The 26,893-nt window shown below is 45.8% G+C and overlaps 1 protein-coding gene across 1 annotated transcript in view; it reads left to right on the top strand.

Moving 5' to 3' along the window:
• polq (polymerase (DNA directed), theta) overlaps positions 1-26,893 on the top strand; it is an 85,855-nt gene that overhangs the window by 18,083 nt on the left and 40,879 nt on the right. The window contains exons 9-18 of the mRNA XM_055644283.1: positions 1,350-1,575; positions 3,973-4,132; positions 5,177-5,323; positions 11,534-11,746; positions 11,867-12,009; positions 13,309-13,498; positions 20,525-20,667; positions 22,053-22,246; positions 24,334-24,458; positions 26,568-26,811. Coding sequence (XP_055500258.1) covers positions 1,350-1,575; positions 3,973-4,132; positions 5,177-5,323; positions 11,534-11,746; positions 11,867-12,009; positions 13,309-13,498; positions 20,525-20,667; positions 22,053-22,246; positions 24,334-24,458; positions 26,568-26,811 — 1,785 coding nt within the window. The remainder of the gene's footprint in view (positions 1-1,349; positions 1,576-3,972; positions 4,133-5,176; positions 5,324-11,533; positions 11,747-11,866; positions 12,010-13,308; positions 13,499-20,524; positions 20,668-22,052; positions 22,247-24,333; positions 24,459-26,567; positions 26,812-26,893) is intronic.

Raw genomic sequence — 26,893 nt, 5'->3', positions numbered from 1 at the left:
TGTCTCTAATAACTCTTACAAACTTCTACTGAAGCATCACAGAAAGGATACGGCTGGGTTGTATCGCAGCTTCATTTGGAAACAGCTCTGCCCAAGACCAAAAGAAACTGCAAAGAGTAGTAGACGTTGCCCAGTCTATCAACAGACCAGCCTCCCCACCATTAACTTAAAGCTGCCTTAGAAAATGCAGCCAACATAATCAAAGACTTGTCCTTCTTCTCCCTGCTCATGTCCAGCAGAAGGTCCAGAAGCTTCAACTCAGGAACAGCTTCTTCCCCTCCATTATCAGGCCTCTAAATCATCCGATTCACCTCTAACCCATTGCGGACATTGGACTTTGTCTCTGGAACTGTTGCGTTACAATGCTGAGAGCTATATCCTGCACTCTGTATCTTCCCCTTTGCTCTACCTATTGTACATGAGTTTGACGTGATTGTATTTATGTGTAGTGTTATCTGGTCTGTTTGGATAGCGTGTAAAACACAGCTTTTCACTGTACCTCGGTACAGGTGACAATAATAAACCTGAACCTTGGGATAGTTACCCTTGTAGAAACAAAGAACTACAGATAGACACAAAAAGCTGGGTAACTCAGCGGGGCAGGCAGCATCTCTGGAGAGAAAGAATGAGTGACGTTTCGGGTCGACACCCTTGCATTAGGGTTAGGGTTAGAAGGGTTTTGACCCGAAATGTCACCCATTCCTTCTCTCCAGAGATGCTGCCTGTCCCGCTGAGTTACTCCAGCCTTTTGTATCTATCTTTGGTTTAAACCAGCATGTGCAGTTCCTTCTTGGGGTCAAGGAAAGAACGATCACATCGCTGCCCTGTTTCCACCAATCTTTCCACCACTACGCACAAGAAGCACAAGAAGAGACATCATTGTATGCAGATGCTGAGATGCAGATGTGTTCAGCTTGGGCTGAACAACTTCTAATCTAGTGTGTGGACTCTTATTAAGTTCTTCTTATTAAGTTCCTTCTTACACAAGGAACTGCAGATGTTGGTTTATACCAAAGATAGACAAATGCTGGAGTAACTCAGCAGATCAGGCAGCATCTCTGGAAAAAAAGGATGGGTGATGTTTTGGGTTGGGACCCTTCAGTGTGAAGAAGGGTCCTGACTCAAAACGTCACCTATCCTTGTTCTCCTGAGATGCTGCCCGACCTGCTGAGTTATTCCAGCACTGTGTGTTTATCTATGGCTAGTTGGCCTTGCCTTTCAACATTATGAGCAGTTGTTGCCCCTGACTCACCACTTCATTTTCGTATGAAACCCGCAGCTCGCATTAGGACTTGCGAGTCAGCATTCTTGTCAGTACTGATGTTGACGGATGTATTTTTGAACTTCAGCCGTAAGATTTCAACAGAAGAACAGAGGCTCAGTGACGGGATACAGATTGTGGGAATGAGTGCGACTCTTCCAAACCTGGGGACTGTGGCAACCTGGCTGAATGCAGAACTTTATTGTACAGACTTCAGGCCTGTCCCTCTGATGGAACACGTAAAGATCGGGAACAACATTTACGATTCAACAATGACGGTGATACGACAGTTTCAACCTGTTCTCCAGGTGAAGGTGAGGATTTGGGTAAATCTTTCTAAACGTGGAGTTTACTAACATAATTCTGCTTATGATTAGCACTTGTTATTATAGCAACTATGTCAAAAGGCATTTGGATAGGCACATGGATGTGCATGGAATGGAGGGATACAGATCACCTGCGGGCAGTTAGGAGTTGTTCTTTTTCTGTTCTATTCTGTTCTGTAGTTTTTTGCACAATCCGCAGGCATTTCCACTTTCATTTCACTGCACATCTTGTTTGTGTATGTGACAAATAAACTTGACTTGACTTAACATGGTGTAGTTTACTTTAGAGATACAGCGTGGAAACAGGTCCTTCGTCCCACTGAGTCCACACTGACCAGCGATCCCTGCACATTAACACTACCCTACACACACTCAGGACCATTTTTTAAACATTTATTACATTCATACCACGCCGATTAACGTACAAACCTGTAGGTCTTTGGAGTGTCGGAGGAAACCGGAGATCTCAGAAAAAACCCACGTGGGTCACGGGGAGAATATAAAGACTGCGTACAGGCAAGCACCCATAGTCAGGATGGAACCCTGTTCTCTGGTGCTGTAAAGCAGTAGCTCTACCATTATTCCACCGTCGGATTTATGTTGATGGGCTTGTTCCAATCCTGCAATGTTCTATGTACTAACTTGAAATGTTGGATCCCTGTACTAGAGACTTCTAAAGTCTTGCTGCAATTATAAAGAACTTTGGTCAGATCACGGTGTGACGTAATAATCCGGTGCCATAGAATCGAGGATGACTAAAGGGCCTGTCCCACTTAGGCTATTTTGTAGGCGACTGCCGGCGACTAGGCTGTCGCCACACGGTCGACTGTATGGTCGTGAGTCGTCTCCTCAGTCGCCCAAAGAATCGTAGCGTTTTTCTGGTCGCAGCTGGATTTTGAAATATTCAAAACCGTTCTTCGACCGTGGGCTTGTCATAGCTTGTCTTCTCCTGGCGTAGGGGTTGTCGCTAGGATGGTGTAGGTTGTCGCCACGTGACGCAGGTTGTCGCCGGTGCTGACTTTGGTGAATTCCATTGTCGTAGTCGCCTAAAAAATCGCCTAAGCTGGACAGGCCCTTTAGTCCAGTCGCCGGTTTTTCGGCGACCTGCAGCAACTATGACAGTCGCCGACAGTCGCCTAAAAAATCGGCAAGTGGGACAGGCCCTTGACTTTCACCACAGTGTTGTTGCAAGGAACACCAACATGGGAACCACAGACTGGCAGGTGTGGACAAGGGTGTGGCAGGCTGGTGGTTTGTGCGGTGATCCATTCCCTCTTCTGCTTATGCAGGGCTTGCGTGTCTTCTCAACATTGGGACTCAAAGTTCTCACTCCCACCCAAAATACTCCACCTCCATGTTGAGCAGACATGGGCCACAGGTTCCTAGGAACAGTGGCACAGCTGGTTGAGATGCTGCTCACAGTTCTTGATTCCCCTACCCTGGGCAAAAGACTACGGCACTGTCAGATGGTTAGATGGTTAGCATAGGAGGCTGAGTGGAGATATTATAGAGATGTATAAAATCACGAGGGGAATAGATAAAGTGAATGCACTGATTCTTTTACCCAGGGTAAGGGAATCAACAACCAGAAGCACAGGTTTAAAATAAGAGGGCAGTATTTAATGGTAACCTAAGTGTCAAAGTTTGGCTTCTTGAAAAGCAGACAGCAACAAAATTGTTAAAGTCCAATGCTGTTATTTTTAAGGCAATCTTTAATTGATTCGTCAGACAGGAGTGGCGGGATCTACAAAGAGCACACACGTTGCTCAGTGCTTCTCCGGCTCCACTCACAGAACGAAGGAAAGTTAGTTAGTGCAATTATATATTTCTCTTAACAGGTCTCCTACCAAGTCTGAATATGGCATGACTGAAAGATTCTATCGCCTTTCAGAATATAGGAAAAGCTGGGTCCAAATCAAGCTCATCCAATAACAAGTTATTACTTATCTCTGGAGCGTCAGATATTTGTTTCAATCTTGGCTTCTTTATGGCCTTGAAAGATGCACATGTTATCACGCAGGTTTCCATCTTAATGTCTTTGTTAAAAAGATAACCTGTCCTCCGTATTGTGTTCTATATAATTTGCAAAGTCATTCGGACTTGGCACCGAGCCATTTTTTTGTTCTACTAGACCATGCTTTTGTAGAAGAACCACTGCATTTTGTAAACTATATTAGATTTGACTATTAGCTCTTTCATGAGGGGCAACTTTCTTCACATCGTAACAAGTAAGACTAGTTTAGCAGGGGCTGGACGAGTTGGACTAAAGGGCCTGTTTCTGTGCTGTATAGCTCTGAGACAGAGTTTATAATCACAAATAAAAAATGCATGTCTTGGTTTGTGACTGTTGACTTGTGAGTCCAATGCTGTTATTATTGCTGGCAGGGTGATGAGGATAACATAGTCAGTCTTTGCTATGAGACTGTACACGAAGGCCACTCTGTCCTTCTCTTCTGTCCTTCGAAGAACTGGTGTGAGAAGCTGTCGGAGACGGTAGCCAGGGAGTTCTACCAGCTGCACCGCAATGCTGCCGTTGGCAACGGAGGTCAGTCCTCTTCATACTCCTTAACCGAGACTCCAGCTAAACCATAATTATTCTACTTTGTCCTAAAAATTCAGGAGTGGAATATCCAAATAATCGACTTCGTCGAATATTTGGATATTCCACTCCTGAATTTTTTTTGAGAAATGTTTTTCGAAAAGAATTTAAATTCTAAATTTGTAATATCCAGATCATTTGAATTGTATCAAAATGTCAAAGGGGGGTCCCGAACGAAATGTCACCTATCCACGTCCTCCAGAAATGCCGCCTGACCCGCTGAGTTACTCCAGCACTTTGTGTGTTTTTTTTTGTAAACCAGCATCTGCAGTTACTTGTTTCAATATGTACAAGAACCATGGCCTCATGTTCCACCCACCAGCCACTGCGTTCCACATATCACCAGCCTCCTTCAACAAGGTTTCCCCTGAGACACTCCTGACCCCATCAGCATTTCCAAGGCACCGTCCCCATTGTGACTCACTAGTCTGCTCTAATGTAATTGTTGGCTAGAACGTTTAAAGTGTTGGACGTACAAACAAGCACTGGCATCTGAATGAAACCAACAGTCAGGTGTAAGCAAATCCCGAGTTACAAAGCAGATCATTCTCATGCACTGGGTATTTATCCATGTCATGTTGGCTTAAGGTGTTTACAAGTTTTTTCTCTCCATATCATTCGATTAAACATTTTTAATTTTCAATCTGCAAGTCCACGAGTTAGCCACAAAACTCTGGTCAATTTTTTCCAGTATGTTCAACAATGTAATTTAACAGTAATTTCAAAAAGATAAAGGGATAATTCTTTAGAAGGGAGGGGACAGAACTGCTCCGATGTGGAGAAAGAGCAGGGGAGTGGGAATAATTGGATCACTTTATTAAAGAGCTGATGTGGGAATGTGGCCTCAATATTTCACTTCACTGCTAGGTGGTATTGTGCACCATTTCATTTAAAATCGTCACCAAATGCAACAGGATTTTGTGCTTCTTTCTTTACACAATGCGATCTTTTATTTATTTATTTATTTTTTTACTGTGTGTTTTAACCCAGGATTTGTAAAAGCATCCAAATTGCTTCCCTTTGCACTGCGCAGGGAGGAACTGCAAGAAATTGTGGATCAATTAAAGCGATCGCCCACGGGACTGGATGCCGTGCTCAGTCGCACCGTGCCCCAGGGAGTGGGCTTTCATCACGCTGGTATTGTTGCCTATTGCTTTCAATATGATATATAACGGCACACAATTGTTCTTAAAGATCGTAAGGACATTCAGCCCATTGAGTCTGCTCTGCCATTTGATTATGGCTGATCTATTTTTCCCTCTCAACCCGATTCTCCAACTTCTCCATGTGACCTTTGATGCCTTTACTGATCAAGTACCTCTTTTGGTGGTGTTCGGGGTAGTGAATCTGTGGAATTCTTTGCCAGAGGAGGCTGTGGAGGCCAAGTCAATGGATATTTTTAAGGCGGAGTTTGACAGATTCATGATTCGTACAAGTGTCAAAGGTTACGCGGAGAAGGCAGGAGAACGGGGTTGAGAGGGAAAGATAGATCAGCCATGATTAAATGGCGGAGTATACTTGATAATAATAATAATAATAATAATAACTTTATTTATAAAGCGCTTTTAGACAACATCAGTTACCACAAAGTGCTGTACATGGGAAGTCAACAAAAAGTTATTACAAAGTACTAAAACCATTAAGACGACAGGACTATAAAAACAGTAAAAATTAAAAGACATTAAAAGCACTAAAACAGGAACAAAGTCTCAGCCAGTGTCGAAAGCCAGTGAATAAAAGTGAGTTTTTAGGGAGGATTTAAAGATGGACAGTGAAGGGGCCTGTCTGATCTGCAGCGGCAAGGTATTCCAGAGTGCCGGGGCAGCAACATAAAAAGGCTCTATCCCCTCTGAGCTTCCGCTTAGACCTTGGTACCTCGATGGGCCGAATGGTCTATTTCCTCTCCTATAACTTGGACATCAATCTCTGCTTTAAAAATACCCAATGACTTGGCTTCCACCGCCATCTATGGCAATGAATTCCTCACATTCACCACCCTCTAACTAAAGAAATTCCTTCTCGTCTCCTTTCTAAAGCTCCATCCTTTTATTATGAGGCTGTGCCATCTGGTCCTAGACTCTCCTACATTGGAAACATCATCTCCACGTCCATTCTTATCTATCTATAAGATAGTTTCCCAAAGCAAATCAACATGCAAAAGTAGTAGGCACAAGGCAAACTCGTTTTAGTTTATTTTCAATTGGAATGCAATTTTTGTGTACAAAGACAATTCAGATTATGTATTGGAGTCATGGAGTGAAATAGTGTGCAAACAGGCCCATCGGCTAAACTTGCCCACACCGGCCAACATGTCCCAGCTGCACTCATCCCATTTGCTCGCGTTTGGCCCATATCCCTCAAAACCTGTGCTATCCATGTACCGGTCTAACTGTTTCTTAAATGTTAGGATAGTCCTTTTTGACCACCTTATCTACATGCGACTCGACCTTCAAGGAACCATGCACCTGTACTCCTAGATCCCTCTCCTCTCCAACACTACCCAGAGGCCTACCATTCACTGTGTAGGTCCTGCCCATGTTAAACTTCCCAAAATGCAACACCTCACATTACTCTGTATTAAATTCCATCAACCATTCTTCCGCCCACCTGGCCAAACGATCCAGATCCTGCTGCAATCGTTCACAACCATCTTCACTATCTGCAAAACCACTAACTTTTGTATCATCAGCAAACTTGCTAATCTTGCCTTGTATGTTCTCATCCAAATCAGTGATGTAGATGACAAACAGTAACGGACCCAGCACCGAACCCTGAGACACACCACTAGTCCAGTCCGAGAAACAACCTTCCACCATCACCCTCGGCTTCCTTCCATGAAGCCAAGTTTTATGCATTCAGCTATCTCTCCTTGGATCCCATGCAATCTAACCTTCCAGAGCAGCCTACCTTATGGAATCTTGTCGAATGCTTTGCTGGTCCATATACACAACATTATAAGAATGCTACTTGGAATAATTCATATGGACCTGAATTTGTAGATATGATTCAGAAGGGTCAAGTCGAGTCAAGACCTAGATAAAACAATTAAATTCTTACTTGCAGCAGCACAACACAACATGTAAATGTAATACACTTTAAGTAATATAATAAACGAGAGATAAAAAGTTCAGTGTTTGTGTGTGTGTGTGTATACACACTCACAAGCAAACGTACACATAAAAAACAAACAAACAATAATAGTGCACTAATAACAACAATAGTCTATGTAGTTCAGAGCTTATTTGAGGTTGTAGTGTTTAATAGCCGTAGGGAAGATGCTGTTCCTGAACCTGGACGTTACAGTTTCCAGGTTCCTGTACCTTCTTCCCGGTGGCAGGGGTGAAGTGACTGTGTGCCCAGAATGGTGTGGGTCTCTGATGATGCTGGCTGCCTTTTTGAGGCAGCGACTCTGGTAAATCCCTTCGATGGTGGGGAGGTCAGAGCCGGTGATGGACTGGGCAGTGTTCACCACTTTTTGCAGTCTTCTTCTATCCTGGGCGTTCAAGTTGCCGAACCAGACAATGATGCAACCAGTCAGTATGCTCTCTACTGTACACCTGTAGAAGTTCAAGAGAATCCTCTCTGACATACCAATTCTCCGTAATCTTATCAGGAAGTAGAGGCATAGCATTAGTGTGCTAGGTCCAGGAAAGATCTTCAGAAATATGCACACCCAGGAATTTAAAGCTTTTGACTCTCTCATCCATTGTCTCGTCGATATAGACAGGATTGTGGGTCCTCATCCTTCCTCTTCCAAAGTCCACAATCAGTTCCTTGGTCTTACTGACATTGAGAGCCAGGTTGTTGTACTGGCACCATTTGGTCAGCTGATCAATCTCCCGCCTATATTCTGACTCATCGTCACCTGTGATTCGACCAACAACAGTGGTGTCGTCGGCGAATTTGAGGCACTGTGTCTCCATCCTCTCCATCTCCACAGTCGTGTGTATAAAGCGAGTAGAGCAGGGGGCTGAGCATGCAGTCTTGCGGTGCTCCCGTACTGATGGTTATTGAGGAAGAAGTGCTTTTGCCAATTCAAACAGACTGGTCTGTTGATGAGGAAGTCGAGGATCCAATTGTCGAGGGATTTGCAGAGACCTAGTTCCATGAGCTTGGTAACCAACCTGGAGGGGATGATGGTATTGAACGCTGAGCTGTAGTCAATACACAACAGCCTGACATAAGTGTTTTGATTGTCCAAGTGGTCCTGTGCAGAGTGGAGAGCCAGTGAGATCACATCTTCCGTTGACCTGTTGCGGCGGGAGGCAAATTGAAATGGGTCGAGGTTCTTGTTGAGGTAGCATTTTATTTGTGCCATAACCAACCTCTCAAAGCACTTCATGAAAGCAGGTGGGAACCTCAGATCTCAGAAGTGAGTTGTTGAAAATGTCCACAAAAACTCCAGCCAGTTGGTCTGCACAGTTTTTGAGAACTCAACCAGGTATACCATCAGGTCCAGGCGCTTTCCGAGGTTTCAACCCTCTGAAGGCTCTTCTGACGTCAGTGACTAATACCATCAGAGCGTATGGGGGCTCTGGAAGGCACATCAGTAATCTCCCTATCCAAGCGTGCGTAGAACGCATTGAGCTCGTCAGGGAGTGTAGCTTCGTTGTTGCTTGAGCTGCCCCCTGATTTTGCCTTGGACAGGTACATGGATAGGAAAAGTTTAGAGGGATATAGGCAAATGGGACTAGTTTAGATGCGGGCATCTTGGTGGGCATGGATGAGTTGGGTGGTAGGGCCTGTTTCCGTGCTGTATGACTAATAAATTAGTTAAGGCAAAACAAAGTTGACGTGTAAGCTGGTGGATAATAAGCTTACCATTCTTCTGCACAAATGTTAATGTATGTTAGGGCCGAAATGGCCTGTTTCCGTGCTGTCATTGTTATATGGTTATATTTCGATTTTATCATTTAGAAATAAATTGGATAGGTATATGGACGGGAAAGGAATGGAGGGTTATGGTCTGAGTGCAGGTAGATGGGAATAGGGGAGAATAAGTGTTCGGCACGGACTAGAAGGGCCGAGATGGCCTGTTTCCGTGCTGTAATTGTTATATGGTTATATGTTATATGAACACAACACAAAGTGCTGGAGGAACTCTGCAGGTCAGGTAGCATCTGTGGAGGGAATGGGCAGAATATGTTTTGGGTCTGGACCCTTGAGACTGATGGAAAAATTGAGGTCTGAGACCAGTGAGCATCTTGTCAAACTCTAGACAGCATCCTGCCCTGCCTTCATCAGTTTTCTTCGCCATAAAAATCTCCATCAAACTTATCGAGTCCTGTTTCTCTCCACACACCCATCACTCCCACATCATCCATGACTTGTATATTCCCTGTCGTCCCCATCTTATTTTGTTTATTTAGCTTTGTTTTCAAATAGAAACATAGAAATTAGGTGCAGGAGTAGGCCATTCGGCCCATCGAGCCTGCACCGCCATTTAATATTATCATGGCTGATCATCTAACTCAGTATCCCGTACCTGCCTTCTCTCCATACCCTCTGATCCCCTTAGCCACAAGGGCCACATCTAACTCCCTCTTAAATATAGCCAATGAACTGGCCTCAACTACCCTCTGGCAGAGAGTTCCAGAGATTCACCACTCTCTGTGTGAAAAAAGTTCTTCTCATCTCGGTTTTAAAGGATTTCCCCCTTATCCTTAAGCTGTGACAACCCCTTGTCCTGGACTTCCCCAACATCGGGAACAATCTTCCTGGATCTAGCCTGTCCAACCCCTTAAGAATTTTGTAAGTTTCTATAAGATCCCCTCTCAGTCTCCTAAATTCTAGAGAGTATAAACCAAGTCTATCCAGTCTTTCTTCATAAGACAGTCCTGACATCCCAGGAATCAGTCTGGTGAACCGTCTCTGCACTCCCTCTATGGCAATAATGTCCTTCCTCAGATTTGGAGACCAAAACTGTACGCAATACTCCAGGTGTGGCCTCACCAAGACCCTGTACAACTGCATTAGAACCTCCCTGCTCCTATACTCAAATCCTTTCGCTATGAAAGCTAACATACCATTCGCTTTCTTTACTGCCTGCTGCACCTGCATGCCTACCTTCAATGACTGGTGTACCATGACACCCAGGTCTCGCTGCATCTCCCCCTTTCCCAATCGGCCACCATTTAAATAATAGTCTGCTTTCCCGTTTTTGCCACCAAAATGGATAACCTCACATTTATCCACATTATACTGCAATGTTATCGTTCAATGTTATCGTTCAAACTCTCCACATCATTTTTAGTCCAGCTAATCTTTTAATTTTGGCTTTACTTATTTAGTGTATTTGAGACAATAATTCTAATATTTGTAATATTTATTAATAAATAACCTACCACCTTATTGTAACAATACCAGCAACTCCCCCCTCAAGATCAAACACCCGCTCACCTTTGCTCTCTGTAGAAACTATGCTCAAATGTAAAACCTACTGTACTTGCAATATGCTTCCATATTCCCAAGTGTAGATGTAGTGAGTGGATTTACCAATTAACCAGTTCCAGGCAGGCAGCTTGCTTAACATTTTGCTTTGCAGTTTTCACACTCATTAAACTCCTACCCACATACTTGTGCTGTAAATCAGCCTGAAGAAAGGTCCAGACCCAAAACGTAGCCTGTCCATTTACTCCACAGAGTTCCTCCAGCACTTTGTGTTTGTGACTCAAGACTCCAGCATCTGCAATGTCTTATACTTCCACTCGTGCTGCATGCATTGCAGCGGATCTTTCACATGATATGATATGAGACTTTTTCTCAAAATTGGTATTGAGTTGTGCAGAGTCTACCTCAGTGAGAGGTGGGCTTCAGTTAGTTTAGTTTATTATTGTCATGTGTACTGAGGCACAGTGAAAAGCTTTTGTTGCGTGCTAACCATTCAGTGGAAAGACTATACATGATTACAATCAAGCTGTCTGCAGTGTACAGGGAATATAAAGGGAATATTGTTTAGTGCAAGATAAAGCCCAATTAAATATAGTACAAGGGTCTCCAATGAGGTAGATGGTAGCTTAGTTGTTGAAAGGATGGTTCAGTTGCCTGATAACAGCTGGGAAGAAACTGTCCCCGAATCTGGAGGTGAGCGTTTTCACACTTCTGTACCTTTTGCCTGATGGGCGAGGGGAGAAGAGGGAGTGAGCGGGGTGAGACTGGTCTTTGATTATGCTGCTGGCTTTGCCAAGGCAGTGTGAAATGTAGATGGAGAGGGGAGAATAGGGAGTGGGTGGGATGAAGCTGGTCCTTGATTATGCTGGTGTCTTCCTGAGGTAGCGTGAAGTGTTGCATGATCTATTATTGCCAGATTACATGATCTATTAATGTCTTTCCTTATTTCTGTATTAGGATTGACTTTTGATGAGCGGGATATTGTCGAGGGGGCATTCCGTCAGGGTTTAATTCGGGTTCTCGTGGCAACATCCACCCTCTCCTCTGGTGTGAATTTACCAGCTCGCCGCGTCATTGTCAGATCACCTGTATTCAATGGGCGACTTCTTGACATTATCACATACAAGCAGATGTCAGGGAGAGCTGGGAGGAAAGGAGTGGACACCATGGGTTAGTATGTTCATTGTAATAGTTGCACACGTGATGAAACTTGCCTTTGATTGCCCGGAAGTGTCGCTGTCACTTGAGCTGCTCCGTTTCTAAAATGTCCGATTTTCTATTTTGTTGAAGGCGAGAGTATATTGGTGTGTAAAAGTTCGGAAAGAGCAAAAGGAGTGAGCCTGTTGCAAGGCTGTGTGAAGCCGGTACGCAGCTGCCTTGTGAAGAAGGAGGGAGAGGGTGTCACCACCAGCATGCTGCGAGCTATCCTAGAGGTCAGGACACGTTGCTATGCAACACAACCTGGGCCCAACATTGGCTAAAAAATGTTGGCTCCATGGAATCCAGCGATGTTCATTTTCATCCCATTGTTGATAAATTTGTTGTTCATGTGCAACAAGTCAAATTTAATATAGACACAAGGAACTGAGAAGCTGGTTTGCAAAAAAAAAGGCTCAATGGTGCTTTTATTGTCGCATGTGCAAAGTGCCAACGCACAGTGAAATTATTATCTTACAAACAGTCCAGCAGAGTATTGGCATCCCAAGCACATCGCCGATTAGCAAGTGTACAGAAATAACCACTGATCCCACATGCAAGAGGATTAACTTAGTGGGTCAGACTGCATCTGTGGAGAACATGGAGAAGCTGGGGAAGGCTGATTAAATAAACTTTCCTGGCCACAGGTGAAATGTATGTGCATAGAAATCAGAGCAGGGCATTGACTTTGGATGCCAAGAAGCTTGTGGTTGCATAGATTTGGAGATGTTTAGTGTTATCTCAAGTTGTTGGGTGGGTGTGTAATTGATACCAAAGCAAGCTGAGAGTCACAGCTGGTAGAGAGAGCCACTGCCTCAGCTCCAGAGACCAAGATTAAACCCTATTCTGTGCTTTTTACTGTATCTCCCAACTTAAGGCACAAGTGCAAGTAGAGAATGGAGCAGCTGGGCTTGTACACTCTGGAGTTTAGAAGGATGAGAGGGTATCTCATTATAACATATAAGATTGTTAAGGGCTTGGACACGCTAGAGGCAGGAAACATGTTCCCGATGTTGGGGGAGTCCAGAACCAGGTGGCACAGTTTAAGAATAAGGAGTAAGCATGGAGAACGGAGTTGAGGAAACACTTTTTCTCACAGAGAGTGATGAGTCTGTGGAATTCACTGCCTCAGAGGGCGGTGGAGGCAGGTTCTCTGGATACTTTCAAGAGAGAGCTAGATGGGGCTCTTAAAAATAACGGAGTCAGGGGATATGGGGAGAAGGCAGGAACGGGGTACTGATTGGGGATGATCAGCCATGATCACATTGAATGGCGGTGCTGGCTCGAAGGGCCAAATTGCTTACTCCTGCACCTATTGTCTAAACTGTCTGGGAAGAGATCATGTCATCTATACCAACACACTGTGGTTAAGTCTGAGGAAGGATATTGTTTAAGGTATTATTTGAGTTAGCTGGGAAGTTGTGCTGCACTAGTATTTGGTGATTGGATCTAATCCACACCATGCGATGAGGCAATCAAACCTAGGTAACAGTTTGCACCTTGCAGAACTAGTACAAGTTGTTTTTACTCTACAGATCATAGTGAGCGGCGTTGCCAGCACGCCGGAGGATGTGCAGGTCTACACTTCATGCACACTGCTGGCTGCCAGTGCACACGGCAGAGAAGGAGCATCGATCCAGGGCAATGCCATCGAGGATTCCATCGAGTACCTCATGGAGAATGAGCTCATCCACATCCACGAGGGGGAGCGGGAAGGAGACAAAAGTAATATTTTTCTCATCATTCGATTTTATTATTAGGCAAATAATGCACTTCTAGTGTTCAGTCTAACAATTTCTACTGTTCTGAAGCTAGTTCCATTCTGCATATTATTTTACACATTATTATACCTTATATTTTTGTTTAGTTTTAAAGATTTAGTTTTGAGATACAGCACGGAAGCGGGCTTTTCGGCCCAACAAGTCCCCACCGACCAGCAATCCACGCACACTAACGCTATCTTACACACTAGGGATAATTTACAATTTACAGAAGCTACAAACCTGTGCGTCTTTGGAGTGTGGGAAGAAACTGGAGATCCCGAGGAAAACCCACGCAAGTCATTGGCAGAACGTGCAAACTCCGTACGGATAGCCACCTTAGTCAGGATCGAACCCGGGTCTCTGGTGCTGTAAGGCTGCAACTCTACCGCTGTGCCACCGTGAACATTAAAATTAGTTTAATTTTATTTTATGCAGATCACCCAGGCTTCATTGAAGTTTTACCAATTTAATGTAATTTTCCATTTCAGTTTAACTTTGTTTATTTAATATCCTGTACCCAGTTTAACTTCATTGACATTCAAATTTGTAGTTTATAAATGTGACTTATTGTTTTACTTTGAATATTTGTAGACCCCTATAATGGTGAACTTGCCTATTTTAATTTCCAGATTTTTTGCAAGCTAATTTTCTTTCCACCTTGACTATGTAACAAATGGAACAGGCTGAAAAACTGTCCTCTCATCTCAGTCATAGAGCTGTCACGGTGCACTTGGATAACTTTTTTTACTTTTATTTCTCTTGATTCATCTAAAAGGCATTGAGTATAAGAGGCCATTTTGTCACTCTATTTGTCTAGGCTGCATTTGGAGTATTGTGTGCAGTTCTGATTGTCCCATTACAGGAAGGATGTTGAGGCTTAGGCTCAGGATAGAGAGCCAGAACCTTTATCCCAGGGTGGGAACGCACAAAAGGTCATGGAATAGGAGTAGAATTAGGCCATTCAGCCCATCAAGTCTACGCCGCCATTCAATCATGGCTGATCTATCTCTCCCTCCTAACCCCGTTCTCCATAACCCTTGACAGCCGTAATAATCAAAAATTGATCTATCTCTGCCTTAAAAATATCCACGCGGCCTCCACAGCGTTCCTTGGCAACAAATTCCACAGATTCACCACCCTCTGACTAAATAAATTCCTCCTCATCTCCTTCCTAAAAGAATGTCCTTTAATTTTACTTCGGAGTCACGTGAGTGACTACGTGAAGAACCCACCCAGCGCGCAGGCGCGGCATTACGTCAGCAGTGCAACAGCGGCAGCAGCTGGAGCCAGGCTCTCCAGCTGCAGCATAAAGACAAGACCTCAGGTAAGTGCCTTTTTTGTGTTACAGAGTCGCTCAAGGGAGAATTATGGCCTCTCGAAAGCGACCAGCCAGAAGGACTGCCTGCCCAACTCCACCCGAGGAGGGGTCCATAGCTGGGCGGCAGCCACTCGTAGCGGAGGAGCCTTTTCAACGCTCCCGCTCACCCGACACCGAGCCGCCCCCTGTGCTGCAGATATCGACGCCCCGCACAGGGAGGAAAGCTACTCACAAGACCGACCGGCCGGTGTCCTCCGATTCATCGGAGGAACGGGAACGCTCTCCACCACCGAAACGGGGAGACGCTCGCATCAGCTGCATGAGGCAGCTCCTAGAGCGTATGATCGATGAGGAGATGCAGGCTAGGCATCTCCCAGGAGGACGGGCTTTGGCCTCCTCCTCACCACACCCTTCTGTACCCTCTATGTTCGAGGGCAGTAAGGGAGGCCAGGACTGGGCTGGCCTATCCCAAGGGCAGGCGGAGGATAACATCAGTATGCCGGGCGTGCTAGAAGAAGAGCTACTGGGTGTAGTGGGCCGGTACGCAGCGCCCCCAACGACTGGGATGGTATTGCCACCCAGAATGGCGGCCAGCATTAACAGGCTGTCCAACAACCCGCTGCAGGACAAGGTCGTCCAGCAGGCCCTTGACACGTACACAGCGCCAGAGAATTGCGAGGCGCTGCGGGTCAAAACGGTCAACGGGCAGATATGGAACCAGCTGGGGCAGCAGATCAGGGCTCAGGAAGTAAAGATGCAGCGAGTCCTGAAGCTCCACTCAGCAGCCATCACCGCCTTTGCTCGGTCCGTGGGGAACGAAGACCTAACCATACCCCAGCAGGATGCACTCGCACTGATGTGCAGCACCACTTATGAGCTCAATAGCCTACGGCGGGACAACATTAGGCCTGCCCTCAACCCGACATATGCAGGCCTCTGCAAAGCTCCAGCGCCCGAACGAGAGGCGCTGCTATTTGGTGCAGATTTGGCCAAAAAACTGAAGGAGTTGGAAGAGGCGGCCAAACCAGTAGGCCTCATGAGGGCAGGGCCAGGACCGAGCAGGGTGAAGACACCCAGTTGGCAGCACGCCTCAGCATCCACCAGCAGGTACCGAGCTGGTGAAAGCCTGGTGACCGCCTCCCACTACCCCCAGAGCTCTTTTTTAGAGCGGGGCCCAGGGCGGAGCCGTGGGAAGATGCGCCGCCCCACCGCAGCACCAACACGGACAACCTTGGGCCAAACCTATCGAAAACGGCCCCACAAATAAACATGGAGGTAGGTGGGTCTGGTTCCTGCCAACATGCACAGACAAAGGGTGTTGTATTAACAGGAGGACGTTTGAGGTTCTTCAAGCATGTTTGGTGCTCCCTTACTAACAATAAGTTTATACTCAACAGTATCAGTGGATACAAAATTGAATTCAAACCAGGCATAGAACCGCCAGTTCAGCACATGCCCCAAAGGGTATTCCTTCCCTCAGCAGTTGAGAAGGTAGAAGGACAAGCTGAACTAGATCGGCTCGTGGCTAAAGGCATCATAGAAATGACCACACACGAGCCGCAAGAATTTGTATCAAATATTTTTCTCAAATCCAAAAAAGATGTTGAGTATCAACATTTCAAAATGGAGACATTTGTCACTGCCAGACAACTGATCTCCAAGGGATACTACATGGCAAGCATAGATATCAAGGATGCTTACTATTTGGTACCCATTCATAGAGATTATTACAAATATCTGAAATTTATCTGGATGGGCCAGCTATGGCAGTACAGAGCCTTGCCCAATGGTTTAACGACAGCTCCCAGATTATTTACAAAAATTCTCAAAGTGGCCATGAAAAAATTGAGAGAACTAAAACATTTAGTCGTGGCCTATCTGGACGATGTTCTCATATTAGGGAGAACAAGGGAACTAGCTGTCGCAGGAGTTTTAGCCACTAAACAACTCCTTGAAACTTTGGGATTCATCCTTCACCCAGATAAATCAATATTGGAGCCTACTACTAACATGGATTACCTAGGCTTCACTATTGACACTATTCATATGACTGTCACTCTGCCCAGAGACAAAAAAGTTTCACTCATCGAAGCTTGTAACCATTTAATTGCTACACCGCAACCAAGGATACGGCACGTAGCCAGAGTTATTGGCTCTATAGTAGCAGCATTCCCGGCTGCCCAACATGGGCCCTTGCATTATCAAAATTTGCAAAGAGCAAGGACTCATGCATTACGTCTTAATAGGGGGCATTATGACCGCAAAATGGAATTACCCACTGAAGCCAAATCAGAACTTCAGTGGTGGGTTGATAATATTTGGCACAGTCACAGTCCTATCGCCGTAACCAATCCTAACATAACCATTACAACGGATGCCAGTGCTTTAGGCTGGGGAGCTACTAACTCCATAGACAGCACAGGTGGCAGATGGACTAACTCAGAGGCATCGCTACTACAATCACTGGGCATTAACTTCTTGGAAATGCTCGCCGCCTTTTATGGGCTAAAAGCATATGCATCTGATATGCGGCATGTGCATGTTAGGATTATGATCGACAACACTACGGCGGTATCTTATATCCAGCACATGGGTGGCATAAAATCAGTATCATGCGACAAATTAACTGCTATAATCTGGCAATGGTGTGTCGAGAGACATATTTGGCTATCAGCTGCCTATTTACCAGGCAAGCTAAATTTAGTGGCGGACACCAGGTCACGAAAATTCAATGACAACATCGAATGGATGTTGGACCCAAAACTATTTGCTAGAATTGTCAAGCAATATGGTACGCCAGATATAGATTTGTTTGCGTCTAGATTAAATCACCAACTACCCATGTATGTGGCTTGGGAACCAGACCCAGAGGCAGCAGCGGTAGATGCCTTCACGCTGGATTGGGGAAATTTCTTTTTCTATGCTTTCCCTCCCTTCTGCCTCATCAGTCGGGTACTCCAGAAAATTCAGGCAGACTCAGCCTCTGGCATTCTGGTCGTGCCCGACTGGCCTACCCAACCATGGTTCCCAATGTTCCACGACATGGTGGTAGAGACACCTATGGTCCTTCATAACCACCCCCAATTATTGACTCACCCGGTAACTGGCATTAGTCATCCATGCCACCAAAAATTGAACCTCCTGGTTTCCAGATTCTGAACAGACCTTACCGGGGATTGGGGTTATCAGAGAGAACAATCGCCACCATGTCGGCATCCCTGCGAGTTTCCACCAAAAAACAGTACCTGACCTACATCAGGAAATGGGAACAGTACTGTCTGGAAGCAGGGACATCCTACAAGACGGCTTCGATCTCGGATGTGCTGGAGTTCCTGGCCCACCTGCACCATGACCTTAAGATGAGCTACAGTGCCATCAATACAGCTCGGAGCGCCCTGTCCGCATACCTTATGCCCATAGGACAGCATAGTGTGGGATCCCACCCTCTGGTTATCAAACTCCTTAAAGGGATCTATAACACCAAACCCCCTACACCTAGATACACCCATATGTGGGATGTGAGTGTAGTATTGACACACCTTCGAGGTTGGCCTCCGGTGGGATCCCTGAGCCTGGAACAGTCCACTTATAAGACCCTCATGCTCATGGCGCTTGTCTCAGCTCAGAGGGTTCAGTCGCTGCATCAGTTAAATCTGAACCACATGGTGACCACCCCAGATACCATTACTTTCACCATGCCGGGGTTGGTAAAACAGAGCAGACCAGGTACATCCAACTCCCCGTTGATCTTCCGGGCATACCCTCCAGAACCTAGGCTGTGTGTGGTGACCCACCTTCATCATTATTTAGACCCTACCCAAACTCTTAGAGGGAGAGAAAAAGCCTTATGGGTCAGCCACAAAAAGCCTTTTGGACGGGTTACCAGCCAGACAATATCCAGATGGTTGAAACAGGTCCTTAACATGGCAGGGATTAACACAGATGTTTTTAAATCCCATTCAACCAGGGCAGCGTCCACCTCAGCGGCGGATAGGATGCAGGTTCCCCTAGACCACATCCTCAGAGCAGCGGGATGGTCAAGGGAATCGACATTCCAAAAATTCTACAGGAAACCGCTGATGGAAAAGGACGTCTTTGCGGAAAGAATTTTAGAAACCGCAAAGTTATAATTTAAAAGCCCAGGGGAGCTATTTTTTGTTGTAGTTAATAAACATTTCTTTTATAACTAAACAAACTTGTTGGTCTTTAGATACCACTTCCTCCCTCGATGATCTTTCGGCAGTGAGTGATATAACTGTTACACGGTTTGAAATCACAGACCTTTGAAGTCTTCACGTAGTCACTCACGTGACTCCGAAGTAAAATAGTAAGATTAAACGAGTACTTACCAGTGCGAAGTTTGATCTGTATTTTATGAGGAGTTACGATGAGGGATTACGTGCCCTCCGCTCCCACCCTCATTGTATAGATCAAACTCGGACTGATGTCTCATTGGTCTTTACTATCTTTACTTCAACTTGTGTCTATCTGTGATTCCACACCGCTGCTTGGAAGTATGCCGCGCCTGCGCGCTGGGTGGGTTCTTCACGTAATCCCTCATCGTAACTCCTCATAAAATACAGATCAAACTTCGCACTGGTAAGTACTCGTTTAATCTTACTATTCTGAGGCTAAAGGAGGTGCGTGCCTGGAATATGCTGCCAGGGGTAGTGGAGGCAGGTACGAAAGTGGTGTTTAAGAGACGTTTAGATCGGCACATGGATATACGTGCACCCACAAACCTCTATAATTAAAACAACTTGCTCTGCACACCTCCTTTACACTTCGCCCCTCTCACCTTCAAGCTCTGGCCTCTAGTTTGTGACATTTCCACCCTGGGGGAAAAGGCTCTGCCTGTCTGCCCTACCTATGCCTCTCACAATTTTAAAAACTTTTTATCAGGTCTCACCTGAACCTCCGTGCCAAACATGATACCAAGTTAAACTAATCTCCTCTGCCAGCACGTGATCCAGTTCCCTCCATTCCCTGCATATCCATGTGCCTATCTAAAAGATGCTATCGTATCTGCCTCCACCACCACCCTTGGCAGCAAGTTCCACACACCCACCACTCTCAGTAGTTTAAAAAAAAAACTGTACCACCCCCCCCCCCCCCCCCCCCATTTGCCCCTCACCCTAGTGCCACTCCTCCAGCCCTCGACACTTCCACACCGGGACCACCCATCCCATCCGTACAACACCACATACCTCCAGCAGGTCTCCCCCCCTTCCCCGGTGCTCCAGAGAAAACAATCCAAGTCTGTCTCTAGCTAATTCTCCCCAATCCAGGCATCATTCAGGTAATCCTCCTCTGCTTCCTCTCCAAAGCCTTCACATCCTTCCTGCATTGGGTCGACCAGTACTGCACGCAACACTCTAAATGGTTGAGAATGATTAGCTTCCGCACCGGTTGCTGGTTAGACCACTTTGCCACACTCACCATAGCTCTACGTCTACATATCATGAGCAAGAGAGACTATGGTTTGGTGAGCTCCACTCCATGGTAACGCAGTCTTGTGTAACCAAGTCCCAAGACAAGGATGTAGGGGAGAGAGGTTAGAGTGTGAGACTAGCGCCCACCTCATTCAGTGAATCACTAGGGATATCGCAGGCTACATAGCTTCCGTATTATTATGATGTAATAGTAATGAATACGTTTTATATTTTTCAGTTCAACTCTATCATCCCACACAGTTAGGAGCGGCCACTCTCGCCTCTTCCCTCTCCCCACCAGATGCACTGAGAATTTTTGCGGACTTGCAAAAAGCAATGAAGGGATTTGTGTTGGAGAACGACCTTCACATTCTCTATCAGGTACGATGTTCATTGATCCCATTCAACGGCATCCTTGTTTTATAGACCTCGCTCTGAGTGCTACCCCAATGTGTAGACCTCGTGATTTTGACATCACCTTGAACATCAGGCCAGCAGAATATATTTTGCAGCATGTAAACAATTGCATGTTGTCTCCCGTTCGAGGCATTCTGCGTCTGGTATTATAATGGTGGCGGCACTGAGCCGCAGCGGTAGATTTGCTGCCTTGCAGCACCAGAGACCCGGCTTTGATGCTGACTGCGGGTGCTGTCTGTATGGAGTTTGTACGTTCACCCCGTGACCACGTGGGTTTTCTCCGCGTACTCCGGTATCCTCCCATACTCCAGAAAAGACGTGCAGATTTGTAGGTTAATTGGCTTTGGTAAAAAATGTCCCTAGTGTTGTATAGAATAGTGCTTGTGTACAGGGTGATCGCTGGTTGGCGTGGCCAAAAGTCCTGTTTCAGTGCTGTATCTCAAAATCTGAATTTAAAACAGTAGCATTGGAAATACACACCAAGACATGCAGCATCAGTGGAGAGAGATGATGGTATTAATGTGAGGTGAATGGTGTTTCATCTGAACCTCTGAGACTGCAGAACCATCTGAGATGGTTTTATTTATGCTCTTCCCTGGAAAAGCCGTGCAAACTATTGTGGTTTGTATATAATTTTTGCTCACAGTAGTTCCTACTTTGCTGTTCTCCTATCGCGTATGAAAAAGCCACTTCTGTTAATATTAAAACTCTGCTGCGTTATTGTGGAGTATGGTGTGCAGGCCTGGTCAACACATTGCAGGAAGGATGTGAAGGCTTTGGAGACGGTGCAGAAACGGTTTGCCAGACTGAAGCTTGGACTAGTGGGTACTATCTATACGTAGGGAGAGGTTGGACGAACTTGGATTGTCTTCTCTGGAACATCAGGGGCTGGGGAAACCTGATGGAAGTATTTTGGGAGGCATGGATGGGAAGGGCGGCCCCGGAGTGGAAGTGTCGGGAGGCTACAGGGCATGACTTTGGGGCGAGAGGGGCAAAGTTTGAGGGGTGTGGGGCAAGCTTTTTTACACAGAGAGTGACTGGAACGTGATGCCTGGGGTGATTGTGGAAGCAGATATGATAATGTTGTTAGATAGGCACATGGATTTGCAGGGAATGGAGGGATATGAATCAGTGCAGGAGAACTTGGCATCTTGTTTGGCACGGACATTGTGGGCCGAAGGGCCATTTTTTGTCCAGTGCTGTTCAATGTTCTGCGTCAGATCCAGTACCGTGGCTAGTGTGAGTGATGTCTGCCGTTGTCTACCAATCAACAGAGAACATCGCACTTGTGGAAAGCTCTCGGCATGGTGAAATGCCAACATGGTTTTATCTTTGTCCACTGTCTTTAGATCACACCCGTCTATGAGGAATGGGTAACCATCGACTGGTACCAGTTCTTTTGCTTGTGGGAGAAGTTGTCAGCCTCCATGAAGAGAGTGGCAGAGTTGGTTGGCATCGAGGAAGGTTTCTTGGCTCGCTCCATTAAAGGGAAGCTCATTGCCAAGACTGGCAAACAGCACAGGCAGATGGCCATCCACAAAAGGTACTCATGACTTACTGACTTCTGCTTACCTTGTTTCAGCAGTTTATTTTCCCCTGCCAGTGATTTATTGCTGAGGTATGAATTCCTGGAGTCTCATCAAATTCTGAACTGCAATATTATAAAAAAAAGTGCTCTATGCCTTTAGGCATCCAGGCTCAAGCTATAAATGTCCATGGTGCCTGGGCCGTGGGAGTTAATTAAAAAATGCTCACCTCTAAGACCGAATTGAATGAAGACACAAGGAAGCGCAGATGCTGGAATCTTGAATAATGGAGCGTGGACTAATGGGTATTATCTGCTGGAGGAAGTCAGCAGGTCAGGCAGCATCTATGGAGGGGGAGGGACAAGCGATGTTTTTGGTCAGGACCCTTCTACAGACTCGGAAAGAATGGTCCTGACCCGAAACGTCGCCTGTCCATTCCTTCCACAGATGGTGATTGATGTGAACATTAACGGCAGGACTATTCGATGGTGAAGTTGGTTCAAATCATCCTCCGGCAGAAGCGATTCATTGGATGGTAATTAATGGGATTCTAGCCGCTTGTTAATCATTGCTCAGAATCAGCGAAGGACAAATGGCAGATTGGCACTTGGACTTGATTGATGTGTAAGGATCCATTATGCATTGGATAACCTGGGGCCGTGGGGAAAATATGTTGTATTTCTAACCTGCATCACTACGTCTCAATTTAATTTCCTCTTGCCACATCCCATCCATTTTGTTTTCATTATCTAGAAGATAGAATTATTCTGTTGACAGGTAAATTGGTTTTAACAAATAATTAGGAAGGAACTGCAGATGCTGGTTTAAACCGTAGACATAAAATCCTGGAGTAACTCAGCAGGACAGGCAGCATCTTTGGAGAGAAGGAATGGGTGACGTTTTGGGTCGAGAGAAAGAAGGGTCTCGACCTGAAATGTCACCCACTCCTAGTGGCGGACTGGGTCTAAAAATATTGGATGCCAGGAGACAAAGGGGGCCCACTTCATCAGGGGCCCACTTGCCATCGGGCAAGCTGACACCCTGGCCAGTCCGCCACTGCCCACTCCTTCTCCCTAGAGATGCTGCCTGTCCCGCTGAGTTACTCCAGCATTTTGTGTCTATCTTTAACAAATAATTAAACTGTTTCTTACTGATAATCACTGATAGTTAGTGTCAATTTTCCTTGTGTGAGTGGATGGATAATCTCATCTCACTAGTAGGTCTAGGAGATGTTTGACATGCAGGGGACCCACTGTAGCATTATCTTAACGCCATTCCGACTGTAAAGAGAAATGCTGAAAGTATTTGCTGGATTGCTGGAGTAACACGGCGGCTCAGGCATAATCTCTGAAGAGCTTGTATTAGCCAATGTTTAGTTTAGTTTTGCTATGCAGTGCGGAAACAGGCTCTTCGGCCCACCGAGTCTACGCCGACCAACGATCTCCTTACACTAACACTATCTTGCACACTAGCGAGAATTTTCACCAAAGCCAATTAACTGCAAACATGTATATCTTTGTAGTGTGGGAGGAAACCAGAGCACCCGGAGAAAACCCACACGGTCACGGGGAGAACGTACAAACTCCGTGCAGTCAAGATCAAACTCTACCACTGAGCCACTGTGCTGCCCATGTCTTGGGCCGGGACCCTTCTCCAGTCTGAAGAAGGGTCCTGACATGAAATGTTGCCTGTCCGTCCCCTCCACAGACACTGCCTGACCCGTGGAGTTCCACCAACACTTGGCGTTCTACACGTTTCCATCATCTGTTGTTCCATTTATTTACATTTTGCTGATGTATCAAGATCAGTTGAGAATTGAGGGGATGCCAATGCTATTGTTGGATTCTAAAAGATAAATATGTTTGTAAGTGTTTGTTAAAAATGAAAATGGTTGAAAATTATGAAATGTCTTCTTCATCTTTTAAAAGTCACTTGGACAGGTACATGGATAGCAAAGATTTAGAGGAATATAACGGGAATTTGGGCAAATGAGACTAGGTTCGATGGTCGGCATGGATGAGGTGGTTAAATTGTCTCTTTCCGTGCTGTATGAAGTAAATTGCTGTCAATCTGCATAACCTTTTAATTCCTTCGACTCGTCTAGGTTTTTTACCAGTCTGGTGCTTCTAGACCTAATCAATGAAGTTCCTCTTGCAAACGTTGCTAACAAATTCCACTGCAGTCGAGGGCAGCTTCAATCTTTGCAGCAATCTGCAGCAACCTATGCAGGTGAAGTGTAAACATTGGCAACTAATAACTCAATCCAACCAACATAGACTGCTTTAAAGGAGAATTTAAAACCCTTCCTTCCTTCCATTCTTTGTGCAAGATAAATTTGCTTTGGAGTTGTTTGAAGAGATTTGCCAGAATGCTGACACAATGAACTTGTTTCTGGTTTACTAAAGAAAGCACAAAGTGCTGGAGATAGTCACTCCAGCTGGAGATAGAAGGAATGGGGTAGAATGGGATAGAAGGATTAGCAACCGCAGGAGATGCAACACCTGTCCCTTTACCTCCCCCCTTCGACTCCATCCAAGGACCCCAACAGTCTTTCCAGGTGAGGCAGAGGTTCACTTGCACCTCCTCCAACCTCATCGACTATCCGCTGTTCCAAGTGTCAGCTCCTGTACATCGGCGAGACCAAGCGCTGGCTCGGCGATCGTTTCACTGAACACCTCCGCTCAGAGGGACTTAACCTACCTGATCTCCCGGTGGCTCAGCACTTTAACTCCCCCTCCGATTCTCACACTGACCTTTCTGTCCTGGGCCTCCTCCACTGTCAGAGTTCGCTTGGGCAGCTTACAATCCAGCGGTATGAACATTGACTTCTCTAACTTAAAGTAACCCTTGCTTTCTCTCTCTCCATCCCTCCCCCTTCCTAGTTCTCCGACCAGTCTGAATTTAATTTTATCTGTGTTTGCTTCATTTTCACCATCTCCTAGCTAACAATGATCTATTCTGCATTGTCCTTGATATTCATCCCCTTTGTCTCATTTTCACACCTTACACTTCCTTATCTCCGTGTCTCCCTCTCCCCTGACTCTCAGTCTGAAGGAGGGTCTCGACCCGAAATGTCACCCATTCCTACTATTCCAGAGATGCTGCCTGATCTGCTGAGTTATTTCAGCACCTTGTGTCTTTTTACCAGAATATAGTCTGGATTAGAGGGTTTAATGGTAAGCAGAGGTCGGAAAGACTTGGTTTGTTTTCTCTGGAATGCCAGAGGTTGAGGGGAGACCTGATAGAAGTATATAAAATGATGAGGCCATACATAGGGTAGACATAACTATTTTCCCAGGGTGGAAATGGCAGTGATTTAAGAAACTGTTAGTGTTTTTAGAGCATTTAGGGTTTTGGGGACATTTTAGAGGATAAAGCGTTTTCCCTTGGGTAGAAATGTCAAAGACTAGAGGGTAGAGCTTTAAGGTGAACGGGCAAAGTTCAAGGAGATGTGGGGGGCATGTTTTTTTACACAGAAGGTGGTGGGTGCCTGGGACGTGCTGCCAGGGGTGGTGGTGGCGTTTAAGAGGCTTTTGGATAGACACATGGATATGCTGGGAATGGGGTGATAGAAACTATGCGTGATTGAGATGAGTTTTTATCATGGCAGCATGTCCAGCAAGGACGGTGGGGACCGTAAGGCCTATTTCCGTGCTACACCGCACTGTTCCATGTCGGATTATATTTTCTAGACTCCATTTATACTTCTCGCACTCTCAGAAAAGCAGCCACACAATCTTTCTGCCTGCTCCCGTGCAGCAGGAGGTACGGAAGCTTGAAAGCGCGCAACACCAGACTCAGGAACAGCTTCTTCCCCTCTGTTATCAGGCTTCTGAACGGTTCTTCCATAAGCTAGGGTACTGTCCGATTCACCTCTACCCCATTGCGGACATTGGACTTTGTCTCTGGAACTGATGCGCTACAATGCTGAGAACTAGATTCTTCAGATCAAGGAACTGCAGGCACTGGTTTACAAAAAGGACACAAAGTGCTGGAGTAACTCAGCGGGTCAGGCAGGATCTCTTAAAAACATGGATAGGTGACGTTTCAGGTCAGGGCCCTTCTTCAGACTGATTGTGGCGGGGGTGGTGGGAAGAGAGGAGTGGCAGAACAAAGCCTGGCACGTGACAGGTGAATACAGGTGAGGGGGAGATATCTATATCCTGCACTGTATCTTCCCCTTTGCTCTACATATTGTACTTGAGTTTGACCCAATTGTATTGATGTATTGTTTTTTTGATCTGATTGGATCGGCACGGATGTATTGTTTTTTTGATCTGATTGGATAGCATTCACTGTTCCTCGGTAAACTAGTTGTCTAACTCTGTACCTGTACAGGCATGGTGACGGTGTTCAGTAACCGGCTGGGATGGCACAACATGGAGTTGCTCCTCTCACAGTTCCAGAGCCGCCTCAGTTTTGGTGTCCAGCGGCAGCTGTGTGAGCTGGTGCGGGTTTCCTTGCTGAACGCCCAGCGCGCCCGAGCGCTATACAACGCTGGATACTGCACCATCTCCGAGCTGGCGCAAGGGAGCCCCACCAACGTAGAAACAGCGCTGAGAAACGCAGTCCCCTTTAAAAGGTACAGCTTTAAATCGCACTCAGAATTTGTTTTATGTAGGCTTGAGAATTATGTACAATGCAGCAACTGTCAATGTTTTAAT

The sequence above is a fragment of the Leucoraja erinacea genome, chromosome 13 (assembly GCF_028641065.1).
Source record: "Leucoraja erinacea ecotype New England chromosome 13, Leri_hhj_1, whole genome shotgun sequence".
NCBI lineage: Eukaryota > Metazoa > Chordata > Chondrichthyes > Rajiformes > Rajidae > Leucoraja > Leucoraja erinaceus.
This window is presented reverse-complemented; position numbering and strand designations above follow the sequence as displayed.